At 40.5% G+C, this 17,500-nt stretch overlaps 4 protein-coding genes across 8 annotated transcripts in view; 3 read left to right on the forward strand and 1 right to left on the reverse strand.

Annotated features, from left to right (window-relative positions):
* The window catches only part of LOC138963794 (cysteine and tyrosine-rich protein 1-like), a 14,421-nt gene extending 4,383 nt beyond the window's left edge, over positions 1 to 10,038 (forward strand). The window contains exons 2-4 of the mRNA XM_070335648.1: positions 1,373 to 1,529; positions 5,579 to 5,751; positions 8,752 to 10,038. Of these exons, the coding sequence (XP_070191749.1) occupies positions 1,373 to 1,529; positions 5,579 to 5,751; positions 8,752 to 9,044 (623 nt within the window). The 3' untranslated portion in view covers positions 9,045 to 10,038. The remainder of the gene's footprint in view (positions 1 to 1,372; positions 1,530 to 5,578; positions 5,752 to 8,751) is intronic.
* LOC138963791 (uncharacterized) overlaps positions 1 to 11,747 on the forward strand; it is a 37,432-nt gene extending 25,685 nt beyond the window's left edge. The window contains exons 5-6 of one of the 3 annotated variants that reach the window (XR_011454905.1): positions 10,153 to 10,632; positions 10,693 to 11,747. The gene's annotated coding sequence lies outside the window, so the exon portion shown is untranslated. Of the gene's footprint in view, positions 1 to 10,152 lie in introns of all 3 variants that reach the window. The other 2 variants (XR_011454904.1, XR_011454906.1) reach the window with 2 other exon arrangements.
* Positions 1 to 17,500, reverse strand: part of LOC138963796 (protein shisa-4-like) — an 86,550-nt gene that overhangs the window by 38,594 nt on the left and 30,456 nt on the right. The window lies entirely within an intron of this gene.
* Positions 15,024 to 17,500, forward strand: part of LOC138963793 (uncharacterized) — an 11,410-nt gene continuing 8,933 nt past the window's right edge. The window contains exon 1 of the mRNA XM_070335647.1: positions 15,024 to 15,182. Coding sequence (XP_070191748.1) covers positions 15,125 to 15,182 — 58 coding nt within the window. The 5' untranslated portion in view covers positions 15,024 to 15,124. The remainder of the gene's footprint in view (positions 15,183 to 17,500) is intronic.

The following is a 17,500-nucleotide window of genomic DNA, read 5'->3' on the forward strand; positions in this document are numbered from 1 at the left end:
TGGAAATCAATTTAAAAACACTTTCATCTTATTCCTTGTGGGTTCCTGATTCCCAAAAACATATACATATGATATGTTTGCATTAAAAAAATAAAAAAAATAAAAAAGAATAATAATAATAAATGATCATGTATATAGCGCAACATCATAACTTTACAATTATGCTCTTTGCGCTTGACACATTTAAAATTAAAACACAGTTATACAAGCATTTACATCTACATTCATAGTCAGCAACGCTTAATGAAAAGCATACACCATTAAACATACATTACAAAAGATTCTTCCACTAACTAAGCAATAAAAACATGAATAAAATATTCGTCTCCCTGTGGGTTAATGTGCATTTCGTTGCACTACCAAAATAATGACAAAAGCGATGTTTGGTGGCTTGCTGTCCGACCAGCATGTGTGTGTTGGCCCTCGGGGAGTATATTGCCTTTTGTCACATAGTTATCAATTGCGGCCTTCGGCCTTGGTCGATAAAGATGAAACAAGAGACGATGCATGGTCCCGTCGGACAAAAACAAAAGCTGGTCTGTCAACAAGCCACCATCAGATTCTTATATTATGATGGAACGCTTCTCCACGCAGCACAATACTATCACTACCAGTAGCACACGTGTTCCAAGGGTAGCAGGCTAATTGCCCCCCCCCCCCCCCCCTAGGACAATTGCCCTCCGGACAACTTCCCCCCCCCCCCTCCCACCATGGGAAGACAATTGCCCTCCGGACAACTTCCCCCCCCCCCCCTCCCACCATGGGAAGACAATTGACCTCCGGACAACTGCCCCCCGATTCTTTTCTGTTTTTTGTTGTTGGTCACAACAGGGCGAACAACTATAATTGCTACGCCTACCGATCTCGCAACGTGCATATGTTTTGATTTGTCTCTAGATGTGGTAGATGGCGCCGTGTGTCACCATACACAGCGCAAAACTAGAGCTACCATTACCAATCTATTTATGTTTGTGTTGTCTATTTCTAGATTTGGCAGACGGAGCCATTTGTCACAACAGGACGCCAAACTATGGCTACCCCTACCGGTCTCGCTATATGTACCGTACATGTTTTGATTTTTCTCTAGATGTGGTAGATGGCGCCGTGTGTCACCATACACAGCGCAACGCGTTGGCTACCCATACCAAGCTACATATGTTTGTGTTGTCTCTTTCTAGATTTGGCAGACGGAGCCACTTGTCACTACAGGATGACAAACTATGGCTACCCCTACCGGTCTCTGTAAACAGATATATGTGTATGCTATCTGTCTAGGTGTGACAGACGGAGCCACTTGTTACAACATAACGACACACTATGGCTACCCCTACCGTTCTCTGAATACATATATGTGTGTATTGTCTGTGTGTAGATGTGGTTGATGGCGCTACGTGCCACTTCCGGAAGACATACTACACTGATAACTACCGCGACCACACGTTCTACAAATACTGTCAGTATGGCTGCTGCAGTACTGGATGCTGCAGCAACTACAGCTACAGCAGCTCCAGCAGCACCTCTACTTTTGGGTGAGACTACTTGCACTTAAGTGTGGTTGCTTGGTTGCTTGGTTGCTTGGTTGGTGTGTGTTTGACTTCCTGTTTGTTAGTTTCACTATTTCTCTGTCTCTCCGTTTCTAGACCTCTGTCTGTCTATTCACCTGCCTCTCTGTCTCGTTATTCCTGTATCTCTGTCTCTCTATATATCTCCCTGTCTCTGGTTGTTCCTGTATCTCTGTCTCTCTATATATCTCCCTGTCTCTCGTTATTCCTGTATCTCTGTCTCTCTATATATCTCCCTGTCTCTGGTTGTTCCTGTATCTCTGTCTCTCTATATATCTCCCTGTCTCTGGTTGTTCCTGTATCTCTGTCTCTCTATATATCTCCCTGTCTCTGGTTATTCCTGTATCTCTGTCTCTCTATACATCTCCCTGTCTCTGGTTGTTCCTGTATCTCTGTCTCTCTATATATCTCCCTGTCTCTCGTTGTTCCTGTATCTCTGTCTCTCTATACATCTCCCTGTCTCTCGTTGTTCCTGTATCTCTGTCTCTGTATATATCTCCCTGTCTCTCGTTATTCCTGTATCTCTGTCTCTCTATATATCTCCCTGTCTCTCGTTATTCCTGTATCTCTGTCTCTCTATATATCTCCCTGTCTCTCGTTATTCCTGTATCTCTGTCTCTCTATATATCTCCCTGTCTCTGGTTATTCCTGTATCTCTGTCTCTCTATACATCTCCCTGTCTCTGGTTATTCCTGTATCTCTGTCTCTCTATATATCTCCCTGTATCTCGTTATTCCTGTATCTCTGTCTCTCTATATATCTCCCTGTCTCTCGTTATTCCTGTATCTCTGTCTCTCTATATATCTCCCTGTCTCTCGTTATTCCTGTATCTCTGTCTCTCTATATATCTCCCTGTCTCTCGTTATTCCTGTATCTCTGTCTCTCTATATATCTCCCTGTCTCTGGTTATTCCTGTATCTCTATCTCTCTATATATCTCCCTGTCTCTCGTTATTCCTGTATCTCTGTCTCTCTATATATCTCCCTGTCTCTCTTTCTTCCTGCCTCTCTGTCTCTCTATATATCACCCTGTCTCTGGTTATTCCTGTATCTCTGTCTCTCTATACATCTCCCTGTCTCTCGTTATTCCTGTCTCTCTGTCTCTCTATATATCTCCCTGTCTCTGGTTATTCCTGTATCTCTGTCTCTCTATATATCTCCCTGTCTCTGGTTATTCCTGTATCTCTGTCTCTCTATATATCTCCCTATCTCTGGTTATTCCTGTATCTCTGTCTCTCTATATATCTCCCTGTCTCTCGTTATTCCTGTATCTCCGTCTCTCTATATATCTCCCTGTCTCTGGTTATTCCTGTATCTCTGTCTCTCTATATATCTCCCTGTCTCTCGTTATTCCTGTATCTCTGTCTCTCTATATATCTCCCTGTCTCTGGTTATTCCTGTATCTCTGTCTCTCTATATATCTCCCTGTCTCTCGTTATTCCTGTATCTCTGTCTCTCTATATATCTCCCTGTCTCTGGTTATTCCTGTATCTCTGTCTCTCTATATATCTCCCTGTCTCTCGTTATTCCTGTATCTCTGTCTCTCTATATATCTCCCTGTCTCTGGTTATTCCTGTATCTCTGTCTCTCTATATATCTCCCTGTCTCTCGTTATTCCTGTATCTCTGTCTCTCTATATATCTCCCTGTCTCTGGTTATTCCTGTATCTCTGTCTCTCTATATATCTCCCTGTCTCTCGTTATTCCTGTATCTCTGTCTCTCTATATATCTCCCTGTCTCTCGTTATTCCTGTATCTCTGTCTCTCTATATATCTCCCTGTCTCTCGTTATTCCTGTATCTCTATCTATATCTATATCTCCCTGTCTCTCTTTGTTCCTGTATCTATGTCTCTATCTCCCTGTCTCTCGTTGTTCCTGCCTCTCTGCCTCTCTATATCCCTGTCTCTCTGTCTCTCTGTCTCTCTGCTTCTCTATATCCCTGTCTCTCTGTCTCTCTATATACCTCTTTGCCTCTCTATTTGTCTGTGTAATGCAATCATCTTTTATTCTCCTCTGTGTATGTTCTTCTAGGTACATTTATAAATTCTAGACCGGTCAACCTTGTTGAGCAGGCCGTAGATGCTGAGTCTCATTATTTCCATGTGGGAGACTTCCTCTGTTCCTATGTATAGGTTACAACACGAGTGGTTTTTTATATGGCTTGTATTTCAGTCAAGACCCAGCGGATGAATATCATCGGGAGACACGAGCCTCTGGCGAGTGTCTCTCGATTGATATTCCCGCTGGGTCTTGACTGAAATACAAGCCATATAAAAAACCACGAGTGTTGTAATCTGTATATATCCCATTCTACCATCAAACACAAAGTGTAGACTACTAGCGGCACTGTTGCGATCTGTGCAGGGTAAAACTGTTGCCAGCGAGACTTAGCCCTTTTGCAACCTTAAACTAAGTGACCGTCGCTGAAAAAATAAAACGAATGAGTGCATCGATAAGTACGCGGTAACACTACTTTCAGACCATTTAAAAGCTTTAAGTAAAGGTTCATAAGTTGCAAGAAAGTAATGCAGTCGAATAGAAATTAATTTAGTTGAAGCGCACAATTCTTTTGTTTTGCGTTTCAGGTCGGCAGAACGGGCGAAACGGGTTTGGGACCCATTTGGCTTACTCGATTCAGAATTGATTCCACGTTGTTTTTCTCGAACGTGTGTAATTAGGCTTATTGACAGAGAAGCAAATCTTAGGGAACAAATATGTAGGTTTAGATTTAACCATTTGCTCCCTATTTGAAATGTATCTACGTGATAAACTGTTTTGCGAGTGTGTTTGCATGGATGAACTTAAACTGGTATGGGTGAGAGGAAAACGCGACCGACACGTCTGTCACCGCCGATTGATTGCATTTTGAAGGAATATGACTGGATTACGGAAAAATATGTGGACTTACTGCAGAGCCAGGCAAAAGAGTAGACTTGCTCGCAAAACACGTGAAACAGCCGATGTTTGATAGCTGTAAAGGCGCACACCGGCAAAACATACTACCGACAGATTCTCAAAAGTCGTCTGCTAACGATGCAAGGGGAGGGTACTCGTGTTTTTGTTTTGGTTCGCTAGCATCTGGTTATCTTGTAAGTTGAATGTTCGTTTTTTTCGACCTGCATTGCTTTCATAATGAAAGAAACTTTTGCTTATTGCATCTCATACATCAGATCAGTTCTGAGATTCATTTTTGCGTGCAACTGATATGGTTTTCTGAGCCGTGCAATGCGATTTTAGAACTTCATACAAATGTGTCACATTGTTCGGCGCGAGGTCAAAGGTCGGGAGGAAAGTAGTCCTTTGCCCAAATCGGAATCTGCACTATCATATATTTTTTGGAGTCCATGATGTATTTATTGAGCTATAAAAATACAACATATATACCCATACTGAAGTAACAGAGACAAAGAAGGGAGGTCATGGGATATGTATGAATACACGTCGGGAGAGATCGATATATCATTTCAACTCAGTAGTAAAACACAAGAGGAAGGAAGCCTGTTATGTTGTTGGTATAACATCTGTTGAAAAAAAGAACTCGACCTAAAAAAAACTGATTGTGTGTGTGTGTGTTTGCATATTTGCTTGTTTGTTTGTTCGTTTGTTTGTGTGAGTGCTTCTTTGTTTGTTTGTTTGTTTGTGTAGTTTTTTGTTTGTGTGTTTGTTTGTTTGTTTGTTTACTTGTTCGTTCATTCGTTCGTTCGTTCGTTCGTTCGTTCGTTCGTTCGTTGGTTTGTGTGTTTGCTTGTTTATTTGTTTGTTAGCTTGCTTATTGGTGTGTTTGTTTGCTTGTTGGTGTGTTTGTTTTTGGTTTGCTTCTTGGTTCGTTCGGTTGTTCGTTCGTTAGTTCGTTCATTCGTTTGTTTGTTTGTTTGTTTGTTTGTTTGTGTGTTTGTCTGTTTGTGTGTTTGTTTATTTGTTAGATCTTGGTGTGTTGGTTTGTTGGTGTCAGTTTTATATTCATCTATTTTTCTTCATATTTTGTCCTAAATTTGTGAAATTTCATTTCATTTTCAGGATTTCTATTGCTGGCATCGTCGGCTCTGTGATCGGGGCGATCGGTCTCGTCGCTTTCATCATCACCGCCATCTGTTGTTGCATCAGGAGGAGAGGTCGTCCCGGGCAGGTGATCGTGACAGGTCAGCCTGGCTTCAACCCTGCCGCGCCTGGCGTCGCTGTTACTCAACAATGTGAGGATTTTGTTGACCCTATGATTTTTGGGGGGATTTTTTTTTATTATTATTATTATTGTTTTGTATTTATCTTTTTTGTTGTTATATTTAGTCAAGTTTTGACTAAATATTTTAACATCGAGGGGGAATCGAAACGAGGGTCGTGGTGTATGTGCGTGTGTGCGTGTGTGCGTGTGTGCGTGTGTGTGTGTGTGTGTGTGTGTGTGTGTGTGTGTAGAGCGATTCAGACTAAACTACTGGATCGATCTTTATGAAATTTGACATGAGAGTTCCTGGGTATGAAATCCCCGAACGTTTTTTTCATTTTTTTGATAAATGTCTTTGATGACGTCATATCCGGCTTTTCGTGAAAGTTGAGGCGGCACTGTCACGCCCTCATTTTTCAACCAAATTGGTTCAAATTTTGGTCAAGTAATCTTCGACGAAGCCCGGACTTCGGTATTGCATTTCAGCGTGGTGGCTTAAAAATTAATTAATGACTTTGGTCATTAAAAATCGGAAAATTGTAAAAAAAAATAAAAATTTATAAAACGATCCAAATTTACGTTTATCTTATTCTCCATCATTTGCTGATTCCAAAAACATATACATATGTTATATTCGGATTAAAAACAAGCTCTGAAAATTAAATATATAAAAATTATTATCAAAATTAAATTGTCCAAATCAATTTAAAAACACTTTCATCTTATTCCTTGTCGGTTCCTGATTCCAAAAACATATAGATATGATATGTTTGGATTAAAAACACGCTCAGAAAGTTAAAACAAAGAGAGGTACAGAAAAGCGTGCTATCCTTCTTAGCGCAACTACTATCCCGCTCTTCTTGTCAATTTCACTGCCTTTGCCATGAGCGGTGGCCTGACGATGCTACGAGTAAAATGGCATTGCGTTCAGTTTCATTCTGTGAGTTCGACAGCTACTTGACTAAATATTGTATTTTCGCCTTACGCGACTTGTTGATTTAATTTCCTTTAAATCTGTATTTTTGTAATTGTTTTCCTGTCAATATTGATTGATTGATTGATTGATTGATTGATTGATTGACTGATTGATTGACTGATTGACTGATTGATTGACTGATTGACTGATTGATTGAATGAATGCATGATTGATTGATTGATTGATTAATTTGTTTTATTTGTTTGCCAAGCATACTATTCTGATGATGAGTTAAATCCCCCAAAATATGTATGATAACTTTGTGTCAGACTTTTGATTTTGATGTAGTGGTGATTGTGTTGACCTATATATATCGAATTTCTAAAGACAGTTCCAGGGCCTTCTTTTCTGTAACTGGACTTTCCTTAAACGTGTCTTTATTTTGTGTCTTTTTTTCTTTGTTTGTGTTTGCTTTGGTTAGTTTTGCTTTGTTTTTTCATTACTTGTTTTATCTGTGTCTGTTGGCTGGTTGATTGCTTGACTGCTTGGTTGTTCGATTTGTTGCTGTTTCTGTGAGATGGTAGTTTCACATTCACGCACATACACATTGTTGTGGTCGGGTAATCAAATAGACGCATTACCCTTTATCTTTTTATATATAGTCAAGTTTTGACTAAATATTTTAACATCGAGGGGGAATCGAAACGAGGGTCGTGGTGTATGTGCGTGTGTGTGTGTGTGTCTGTCTGTCTGTGTGTATGTGTGTGTGTAGAGCGATTCAGACTAAACTACTGGACCGATCTTTATGAAATTTGACATGAGAGTTTCTGGGTATGAAATCCCTGAACGTTTTTTTTTTTCATTTTTTTGATAAATGTCTTTGATGACGTCATATCCGGCTTTTCGTGAAAGTTGAGGCGGCACTGTCACGCCCTCATTTTTCAACCAAATTGGTTGAAATTTTGGTCAAGTAATCTTCGACAAAGCCCGGACTTCGGTATTGCATTTCAGCTTGGTGGCTTAAAAATTAATTAATGACTTTGGTCATTAAAAATCTGAAAATTGTAAAAAAAAATAAACATTTATAAAACGATCCAAATTTACGTTTATCTTATTTTCCATCATTTGCTGATTCCAAAAACATATAAATATGTTATATTCGGATTAAAAACAAGCTCTGAAAATTAAATATATAAACGTTATTATCAAAATTAAATTGTCGAAATCAATTTAAAAACACTTTCATCTTATTCCTTGTCGGTTCCTGATTCCAAAAACATATAGATATGATATGTTTGGATTAAAAACACGCTCAGAAAGCTAAAACAAAGAGAGGTACAGAAAAGCGTGCTATCCTTCTTAGCGCAACTACTACCCCGCTCTTCTTGTCAATTTCACTGCCTTTGCCATGAGCGGTGGACTGACGATGCTACGAGTATACGGTCTTGCTGAAAAATGGCATTGCGTTCAGTTTCATTCTGTGAGTTCGACAGCTACTTGACTAAATATTGTATTTTCGCCTTACGCGACTTGTTTTTTTATTCCACCTAAGATTAATTACTTTATATATGGAGAATACTACATGGCTTGCTGGGTCGTACCAGATCTACACGAGTTGTTGTTTTAAATATTGAACTGCGAGCGAAAGCGACTATTTGAAAAAGCAACGAGTGTAAATCTGGTACGATGCAGCAAGCCATGTAGTATTCTGTTGATCCTACATACTGTACTTACGTATATGTTACTGAAAATGTCCTGCAGTCGAGGCAGCTAAATTGAAGACGCTTGTTTTGGAACCTCTATCTCTTCTAAACCCTCGTGCAATCTATTACGTCAAAGCAAAGAAACGTCACACTGAAAGTGTGGCATGACGTGTTAGTTCTAACAATTCATCGAGGGTAATTAGCGAGCACAATTTTTGTTTCTGTAATGACGTTTGTCTCGGTGACTTTGGCATCATAAGCAGTGGAAAAACAGGTCCCTGCCAGACTTGCTTGACATGACCTCATTTACATGATATACACACGTGTGATTTGAACGATTATTATCTCACGAGTATCTCTCTCACGTATGGACGATAACATTCATTAACAAGCACTATTCTCTGTGTCGCAGCCAACAGCCACACTTCTGCTCCAGCTTCCACCCAGCCTCAGTACAACTACGGCATGCAGCCAATGGGAGGGACACCGGGGAACGCGGCCTTCAAACCCTACGCAGAACCGCCACCAGCCTACCCCGGGTACTCCAACGCCGCCTATTCAACCTCGGACAACCCCGGCACCACCCCGACTTACCCCCCTTCAAGCGGCGGAGACAGCAACCCTGCTGATAACAACGCCAATGGCACTACCGGTCTGGCCAACGCTGGCAATAGCCAACCTCCTCCTCCAGGGTTTAACCCTTAGTAGGAGGTCTGCGTAGAAAAAAAACGCACTCTTAAAGGTTAGCAACATGGGTGCTTTTTGTACACATTGATACTTTTGTGACCGTTCCTTTTGTAAAAGCCATTGGCATGGCGGTCTTTCAGAAAATAATCCATACTATAAAATATAAAATTTTCCAAAACAAGGCACCAGTTGTTTGGTTATTTTTTTATTTAAAAAAAAAATGTTGTGGTGACCTCAAATGCATGCAGGTTCCTACTACCGTTAATTTTTGCCTGCTCTTTTTTTCTCTTTTTTTTCCCCCCAGGCCGGGAGCAATCCTTTCTCAAAGGTCTTTCTTTTCTTAATCAATTTTGCTTCTTTTTTAAATCGTCAAACTTTATTTTCTTTTTTTTCCCGAAACCTTATCTCCTCTATCATTGACAAATACCAATAATGGACAAATACCAATAATGGACAAATACCAATAATGGACAAACACCAATAATGAACAAATACCAACAATGGAAAAATACCAATAATGGACAAATACCAATAATGGACAAATACCAATAATGGACAGATACCATGTACAAATACCAATAATGGACAAATACCAATAATGGACAAAACCAATAATGGACAAATACCAATAATGGACAAATACCAATAATGGACAAATACCAATAATGGACAAATACCAATAATGGACAAATACCAATAATGGACACATACCAATAAGGGACAAATACCAATAACGGACAAATACCAATAATGGACAAATACCAATAATTGGCAAATACCAATAATGGACAAATACCAATAATGGACAAATAACAATAATGGACAAATACCAATAATGGACACTTTTTTAAAACATGTTTTTACAATTACCATTATTGTTGCTCTATATGTGTCGCAATTCCAACTTTGAGTTAAACATGCGCATCATTTCAATTGGTTTACCGTATCTGAATTTACCCACTCACATGTTTGCTACAATAATAAATAAATTAATATAATTTACTAAATCGTTTGACATTCGAGTTGTTTTCATATATCCTAACAGTGCTGTTTGAACATCAATTTGCATTGTTACATTATACTGTTGTACCAGGCATCAGGGTGTTGATTGGTGGTATGTGACCAGGTGGAGGGGTGGTCTTATCCCAGGTAACAGTCAGGGTGTTGCTTTGTGGTATGTGACCAGGTGGAGGGGTGGTCTTATCCCAGGTACAAGTCAGGGTGTTGCTTTGTGGTATGTGACCAGGTGGAGGGGTGGTCTTATCCCAGGTAACAGTCAGGGTGTTGCTTTGTGGTATGTGACCAGGTGGAGGGGTGGTCTTATCCCAGGTACAAGTCAGGGTGTTGCTTTGTGGTATGTGACCAGGTGGAGGGGTGGTCTTATCCCAGGTCAAAGTCAGGGTGTTGCTTTGTGGTATGTGACCAGGTGGAGGGGTGGTCTTATCCCAGGTCAAAGTCAGGGTGTTGCTGTGTGGTATGTGACCAGGTGGAGGGGTGGTCTTATCCCAGGTAACAGTCAGGGTGTTGCTTTGTGGTATGTGACCAGGTGGAGGGGTGGTCTTATCCCAGGTCAAAGTCAGGGTGTTGCTTTGTGGTATGTGACCAGGTGGAGGGGTGGTCTTATCCCATGTAACAGTCAAGGTGTTGCATTGTGGTATGTGACCAGGTGGAGGGGTGGTCTTATCCCAGGTAAAAGTCGGGCCAGAGTTGAGCTGGTGAGCAGAACTAATTTCGAGGGAAGAAGTGTGCCTTTAAATAAGTCGTATGTTCAAATACATAGCTGTCAACTTAACTGTAGACGTTACAATCCCCAACCAAAAGTAAATGTCATTATGATGTAACGATAAGTAATTCTTTTTTTTCTCACTTCCCGTCACCATGCCAAATTGTCAATGTTGTGGAAAAGATTAAGTCTTGAAGTTAACCGCAGGGACTCCGCTTATCTTTCAGGTCCACCATTTCCAGGTATATGTACACCACTCTTTTGGCTGGGTCTCTGTATCTGTATAGTATATTGTTTCGCTTTGAACAGTTACATTCATCTTCCCTCTGTAGTATACATAATCAGTTAATTGGCGCATCAGAATGTGCAATGACCCTCTTGATTTGAATGTTGGATCTCCTGAATATGCACAATTGTTATTTGCTTTGACTATCGGCGCATATGTATATTTTTCTGTACTTCGAATATTCGCCACATCGGCTGCCAAGACCCACCATTTTGACTAAATCCAAAAACAAAGAGACTGCCAACGTTCCAAAATTCAGAATCAACAAACAAGAAAGGTAGGTTGTTGGAACGTTTGTTATTGACAAAACAATACAATACATTCACACAATTTTACACCATTTTACACCATTTTACAAAATGTATTTTGTGAATTCACAGATGTGTGTATCTGTGAATGTATTGTTTTGTTAATAACAAACGTTCCAACAACCTACCTTTTTGAAGTAAAATTGTGTGTGTGTGTGTGTGTGTGTGTGTGTGTGCGTGTGTGTGTGTGTGTGTGTGTGTGTGTGTGTGTGTGTCTGTCTGTGTATGTGTGTCTGTGTCTGTGTGTCTGTGTGAGTGTGTGCATTGATAACACATTGTCCTGTTTCATATACTTTTCTTTATCAAATATGATTTGGTCTTATCTAATCAGATCATTCTCGCTGTTTCCACGAAATTCAATCAAATGTAAATACATGAAATAAAGCCAATCGAACAAAAACATATTGTGAATGCACAGATGCATTGTGTGTGTGATGTTTTGTTCTGAATGTTACTGTTGGTTGTTGTTGTTGTTTACTTGTATCTTTCTTTGAACACCCCCTTATGTTTAATCTTGGTTTGCATTGGAATACTGCACCATCCGTTTAATCTTCCCATGTTCAATGTACAGTAGCCGGCAAAAGAAACCCAACTCATTTGCGCCCACTGTTGCAATTAAGTGATTGTTCGTCATTTTCTAATTGTCGTAAAATATGAACCAGATAAGCTACAACAAAAAAGAAGGCAGATTCGTGGAGAATATTGTACTGGCTGTACGATTATTGCATATCATTCAATGGTTTACTTTTTATATTTAGTCAAGTTTTGACTAAATATTTTAACATCGAGGGGGAATCGAAACGAGGGTCGTGGTGTATGTGCGTCTGTCTGTCTGTGTGTGTGTGTGTGTAGAGCGATTCAGACTAAACTACTGGACCGATCTTTATGAAATTTGACATGAGAGTTCCTGGGTATGAAATCCCCGAACGTTTTTTTCATTTTTTTTGATAAATGTCTTTGATGACGTCATATCCGGCTTTTCGTGAAAGTTGAGGCGGCACTGTCACGCCCTCATTTTTCAACCAAATTGGTTGAAATTTTGGTCAAGTAATCTTCGACGAAGCCCGGGGTTCGGTATTGCATTTCAGCTTGGTGGCTTAAAAATTAATTAATGACTTTGGTCATTAAAAATCGGAAAATTGTAAAAAAAAATAAAAATTTATAAAACGATCCAAATTTACGTTTATCTTATTCTCCATCATTTGCTGATTCCAAAAACATATAAATATGTTATATTCGGATTAAAAACAAGCTCTGAAAATTAAATATATAAAAATTATTATCAACATTTTTTTTTCGAAATCAATTTAAAAACACTTTCATCTTATTCCTTGTCGGTTCCTGATTCCAAAAATATATAGATATGATATGTTTGGATTAAAAACACGCTCAGAAAGTTAAAACGAAGAAAGGTACAGAAAAGCGTGCTATCCTTCTCAGCGCAACGAATACCCCGCTCTTCTTGTCAATTCCACGGGCACTGCCTTTGCCACGGGCGGTGGAGTGACGATGCTACGAGTACAGTAGTACCTGCCATATCCAGTCACCCATTAGTCATTGCAAAGGTGACCGCAAATATCAGGTGGCCGTTCATTACAGGCCCCCTCCTCCTCCAAAAAAAACCCCAAAACACGATCAAGTTTTCATGAAGAAAAGAAAGCGATCATCCACGAGCCGCCGATTCATTGTCTCTGTTAGTTTTGCTTTCGTTTATAAATTATATATTCGTTTATATAATTATTTGCGTGTTTAACTCGATCGTCCTGGCTAAGCTATTGTTTCGTATGCTTCTATGTGTGTGTTGTAGCTCAGTTGGTAGAGCACTGGACTTGTGATCGAAAGGTCGCAGGTTCGAATTCGGGCCGGGACGGACACGGGTCAACTTTATGTGCAGACCCAGAGACGGAAGCCATGTCCCACCCCCGTGTCATCACAATGGCATGTAAAAGACCTTGGTCATTCTGCCATAAGTGCAGGTGGCTGAATACACCTAAACACGCAGACACCTGGGTAGCGCGACTCCGTTGCTGCTAGCTTTCCACTGGGAGGAAGCGACCCGAATTTCCCAGCGATGGGACAATAAAGTAATGAATGATGAATGTATTTGAGTGTCAGATAAACAAGTGTTTCAAACTCACATCAGCTGTGATCGATCCGGAAGTGACTGCCGTAAATGTACATGTATGCGCATGTCTGTATTTACAGTTTGCGCATGCGTAAGTATTCATGTCGTCTGCTCGTGCTGTGCCGTCTGTGCACACAACACACACACACACCACAGGCGCTCGCCCACGAAAGTGACAAGTGGCCGTTAAGTGGCCGCTCCTGTCGAGTAAGAGGGGCACCTTTGGGCAAAAATCAGTGACCGTTGACCGCGTCAGACAGGTTAACGGCCATTAAGAGTCAATTATAGAAGGAAAACTCATTAGTCATGGGAAAGCTGGCCGCTCCGGGCAGGTTCACGCCCACGAAAGGGCCGGAAATGGAAGAGACTACTGTATACGGTCTTGCTGCGTTGCGTTGCGTTCAGTTTCATTCTGTGAGTTCGACAGCTACTTGACTAAATATTGTATTTTCGCCTTACGCGACTTGTTTTACCTTTTCATAAAACTGTGTTATACAGGATAGGGGTCAAGCGAGTCGTGATTGCAGGCGAACGTGTCACTTCGACACGCTACACAATTCTTAAAAATGCATAGTTTTGCCAGGCTACTGGTTATTTGGCGAGTAACAAAATGAAAATCTGCTTTTATTTCCTGTAAAAAACAAGAAAAAAAGGTATGGGCATACTGTGGTACCTGCAGGTAGCTCACACAAGAAGGCATGTATCTTTGACGGCAGTCATTCCCGTGTAAACGACTCACGTGACCATATCAGATCTACAAGGCTTTTACCTGGGACAAGGCCATCCCTCCAATTGGACGCATAGAACACGTCAACAGCCACAATGCTTTCTACGCAAAGAGAGATTGCATTTTGGTCTTTCTCTTTTCTTTTTTTGTATGCACGAATTTGTCAATAAACCAGCCACTAGTGATTTTTAAGAAATCGGTTCGTAAGAAGAGTTAGGATAAGCATAAGATGTCATAATTATAGCCTTTTGAGGTTACGCTCATGGACATGTGGGCTGCTTTATCATTGGGAACAGCGAGCTGCCGTACAGTGTGGCGCCACCCTTTTCTTTTCTTCTTTGTTCTGCATGCGTGTATTCACGTTTACAAGCCCTGAGACAGTCCCTATGGACTTGGGTTATCTCTATGTCTGTCTGTCTGTCTGTCTGTCTGTCTCTTTCTCTCTCTCTCTCTCTCTCTCTATCTCTCTCTCTATCTCTCTCTGTCTCTCTCTCTCTATGTCTCTGCCTCTCTCTGTATATCTCTCTGTCTCTCTCTCTCTATGTATCTCTCTCTCTCTCTCTGTCTCTCTCTCTCTCTGTCTCTCTCTCTATGTCTCTCTCTCTATGTCTCTCTCTCTCTCTCTGTCTCTGTCTCTCTCTCATTTGCTCTCCCTTTCTCTGTCACCGTTTATGTCTGCGTGTCATTCTGTTGGTCTGTCTGTCTGCCTCTCACCCACTCACCCTTTCACTTCTTCCTTACTCCGACTCATGTAAGAAGTTAAAGCTTTCTCAGGTCCCATTGAGATTCTTATAAAAGCAGAACACATTTCGCAACCTTTCCTTTTGTGAAGGGACACAGAACAGGAAGGCGTACAGGTAAAAGGCTACCCACCCTGAATAGCGTCCATAGGGTCTATTTTTAATTTTGTTCTCATCTTGCGTCACAACATGGCGGTTGACAGCCTACTTCTGTCGTTCTTTGGCGTGGTTCTTCTCTCCCTCACGGGTAAGTGAAACGTTCTGATTATAATCATGACTTGTTTGGTGTTGTTGTTGTTATTTGCATTGCTTTTTGCTGATTGATATTGTTTTAATTCAGCTGTGAATGACAATACAGACAGTAACTTTGGACTTTTTAAAACAGGAAGTATTTTAGCAATGTTAACTGATCTGGTTCAATTAGCTGCAATGTCATTTTTTTTACAAGTGCGTAGTTAGAATATCTGTGTGTCTGGTAGTAGTCTCAGCAAATCCAGTAGTTTTACGTCGGCAGTCACTTTGTTGTTCTTGTCAGTGAGTCAGTGAAGGTGGTTAGTTAGTTAATAAGTAAGTGAGTTAATACGTTAGTTAATAAGTTAGTAAGGTAGTGTCGTCGGTTGTTTGTTTGTTGTTTGTTTGTCAGTTACTTTGTTGTTCTTGTCAGTGAGTCAGTGAAGGTGGTTAGTTAGTTAATAAGTAAGTGAGTTAATACGTTAGTTAATAAGTTAGTACCCCCTGCGGGTTAGGGGGAAGAATTTATCCGATGCTCCCAAGCATGTCGTAAGAGGTGACTAACGGATTCTGTTTCTCCTTTTACCCTTGTTAAGTGTTTCTTGTATAGAATATAGTCAATGTTTGTAAAGATTTTAGTCAAGCAGTATGTAAGAAATGTTAAGTCCTTTGTACTGGAAACTTGCGTTCTCCCAGTAAGGTGATATATTGTACTACGTTGCAAGCCCCTGGAGCAATTTTTTGATTGGTGCTTTTGTGAACAAGAAACAATTAACAAGTGGCTCTATCCCATCTCCCCCGCCCCCTTTCCCCGTCGCGATATAACCCTTCGTGGTTGAAAATGACGTTAAACACCAAATAAAGAAAAATAATAAGTTAGTAAGTTCCGTGTCGGACAAAAAAGCGGTTGTACAATTATATCTGGCTCTGTATGTATGTCTATATGCCTGTCTGTATGTCTGTGTGTTTGTGTGTCTGTGTATCATTCTCTCTCTCGCTCGCTCTCGCTCTCTCTCTCTCTCTCTCTCTCTCTCTCTCTCTCTCTCTCTCTCTCTCTCTCTCTCTCTCTCTCTCTCTGTGTCTTCATGCACTAACTTTTAGAACCACGACCATGACATATGCGTAGAACTGGAAACTCGGTCAAGCAAAGAAGTTAAACATAAAGTCTAGGCTTGAGACCTTGTTTTCAGTCTGTGCACAAAGGCATGTCATTCTTGCCTGAAAGAATGCATGTTGTCGGAGTTTGAAACGAGTAGCTGTATGTGTAACTTATGTACATTATGTATACTTTCTACACGAGTAAACACTGCGATTATGTTAACCTGCAGAACTGTATAGTCTGTCCGGGTGGCTAGCGGAGGATGTCTAATACAATAATAACAATAACAATAACAGCACTTTATTGTCCATTAAAATATTACATAAAAATGGAAATTTTTCTTCGGCACACCCTGCCTGCCTGTAAACGATTATAACAACAATTGTATAGGACGACACACATAAAACATAAAACATAAAAGGGATACAATCAAATATGATATTGCACTATGTAAATTTACCCTCTCATATCACAGGAGTTGGGTTTCACAGCCGAGTAATCACATTACAAATATTTCCCACACACCTTCACATGTACACATTGTTTGTTTTTTCCCAGCCGACCAGCCTCTACGTGATGCGAGAAGAATTTAAAATGGTGACTGCAGAAGGCAGTAATGACTTTTTAAACTGGTTTTTGCGTGCCAAAGGGACCTTATAACGTTTACCTGAAGGGAGAATTTCGAAACAGGGGTTGAGAGGATGGATCGGATCACGGACAATTTTGAGAGCTTTCCGCTTAATGGCAGCTTCGTTGAGACTGGTCAGCTGTCGTTGGGGTTGCCCAACAAGCTTGCTAGCCGTCGCAACAATGCGGTGGAGTTTAGCTTTGTTTTTAACATTTGTGGTACCATACCATGTCACAATGTTAAAAGTCAGTATGCTCTCAATCAAACTGCGATATACAAGTTCCATAACACTTTGATAGACATTAAAATATTTAAGCTTCCTGAGAAGAAAAAGTCGCTGCTGAGCTTTCTTATAAACAGCATGAACATGATCACTAAAAGTCAGCTACTGTCATTAATTCAAAGCAAGAGTGCTTAAGTATAAACGTTGTTCAGGGCGATTAGTGCTAGCTTGTGTTAAAAGTGTTTATTGCTATCCCTCATCCCTTTTAACACAGAGAGGAAATTCAGATAAGAGTCGTGGTGTTTGTATGTATACATGTATGTGTGTGTGTGTGTGTGTGTGTGTGTGTGTGTGTGTGTGTGTGTGTGTGTGTGTGTGTGTGCG

The sequence above is a fragment of the Littorina saxatilis genome, linkage group LG4 (assembly GCF_037325665.1).
Source record: "Littorina saxatilis isolate snail1 linkage group LG4, US_GU_Lsax_2.0, whole genome shotgun sequence".
Lineage (NCBI taxonomy): Eukaryota > Metazoa > Mollusca > Gastropoda > Littorinimorpha > Littorinidae > Littorina > Littorina saxatilis.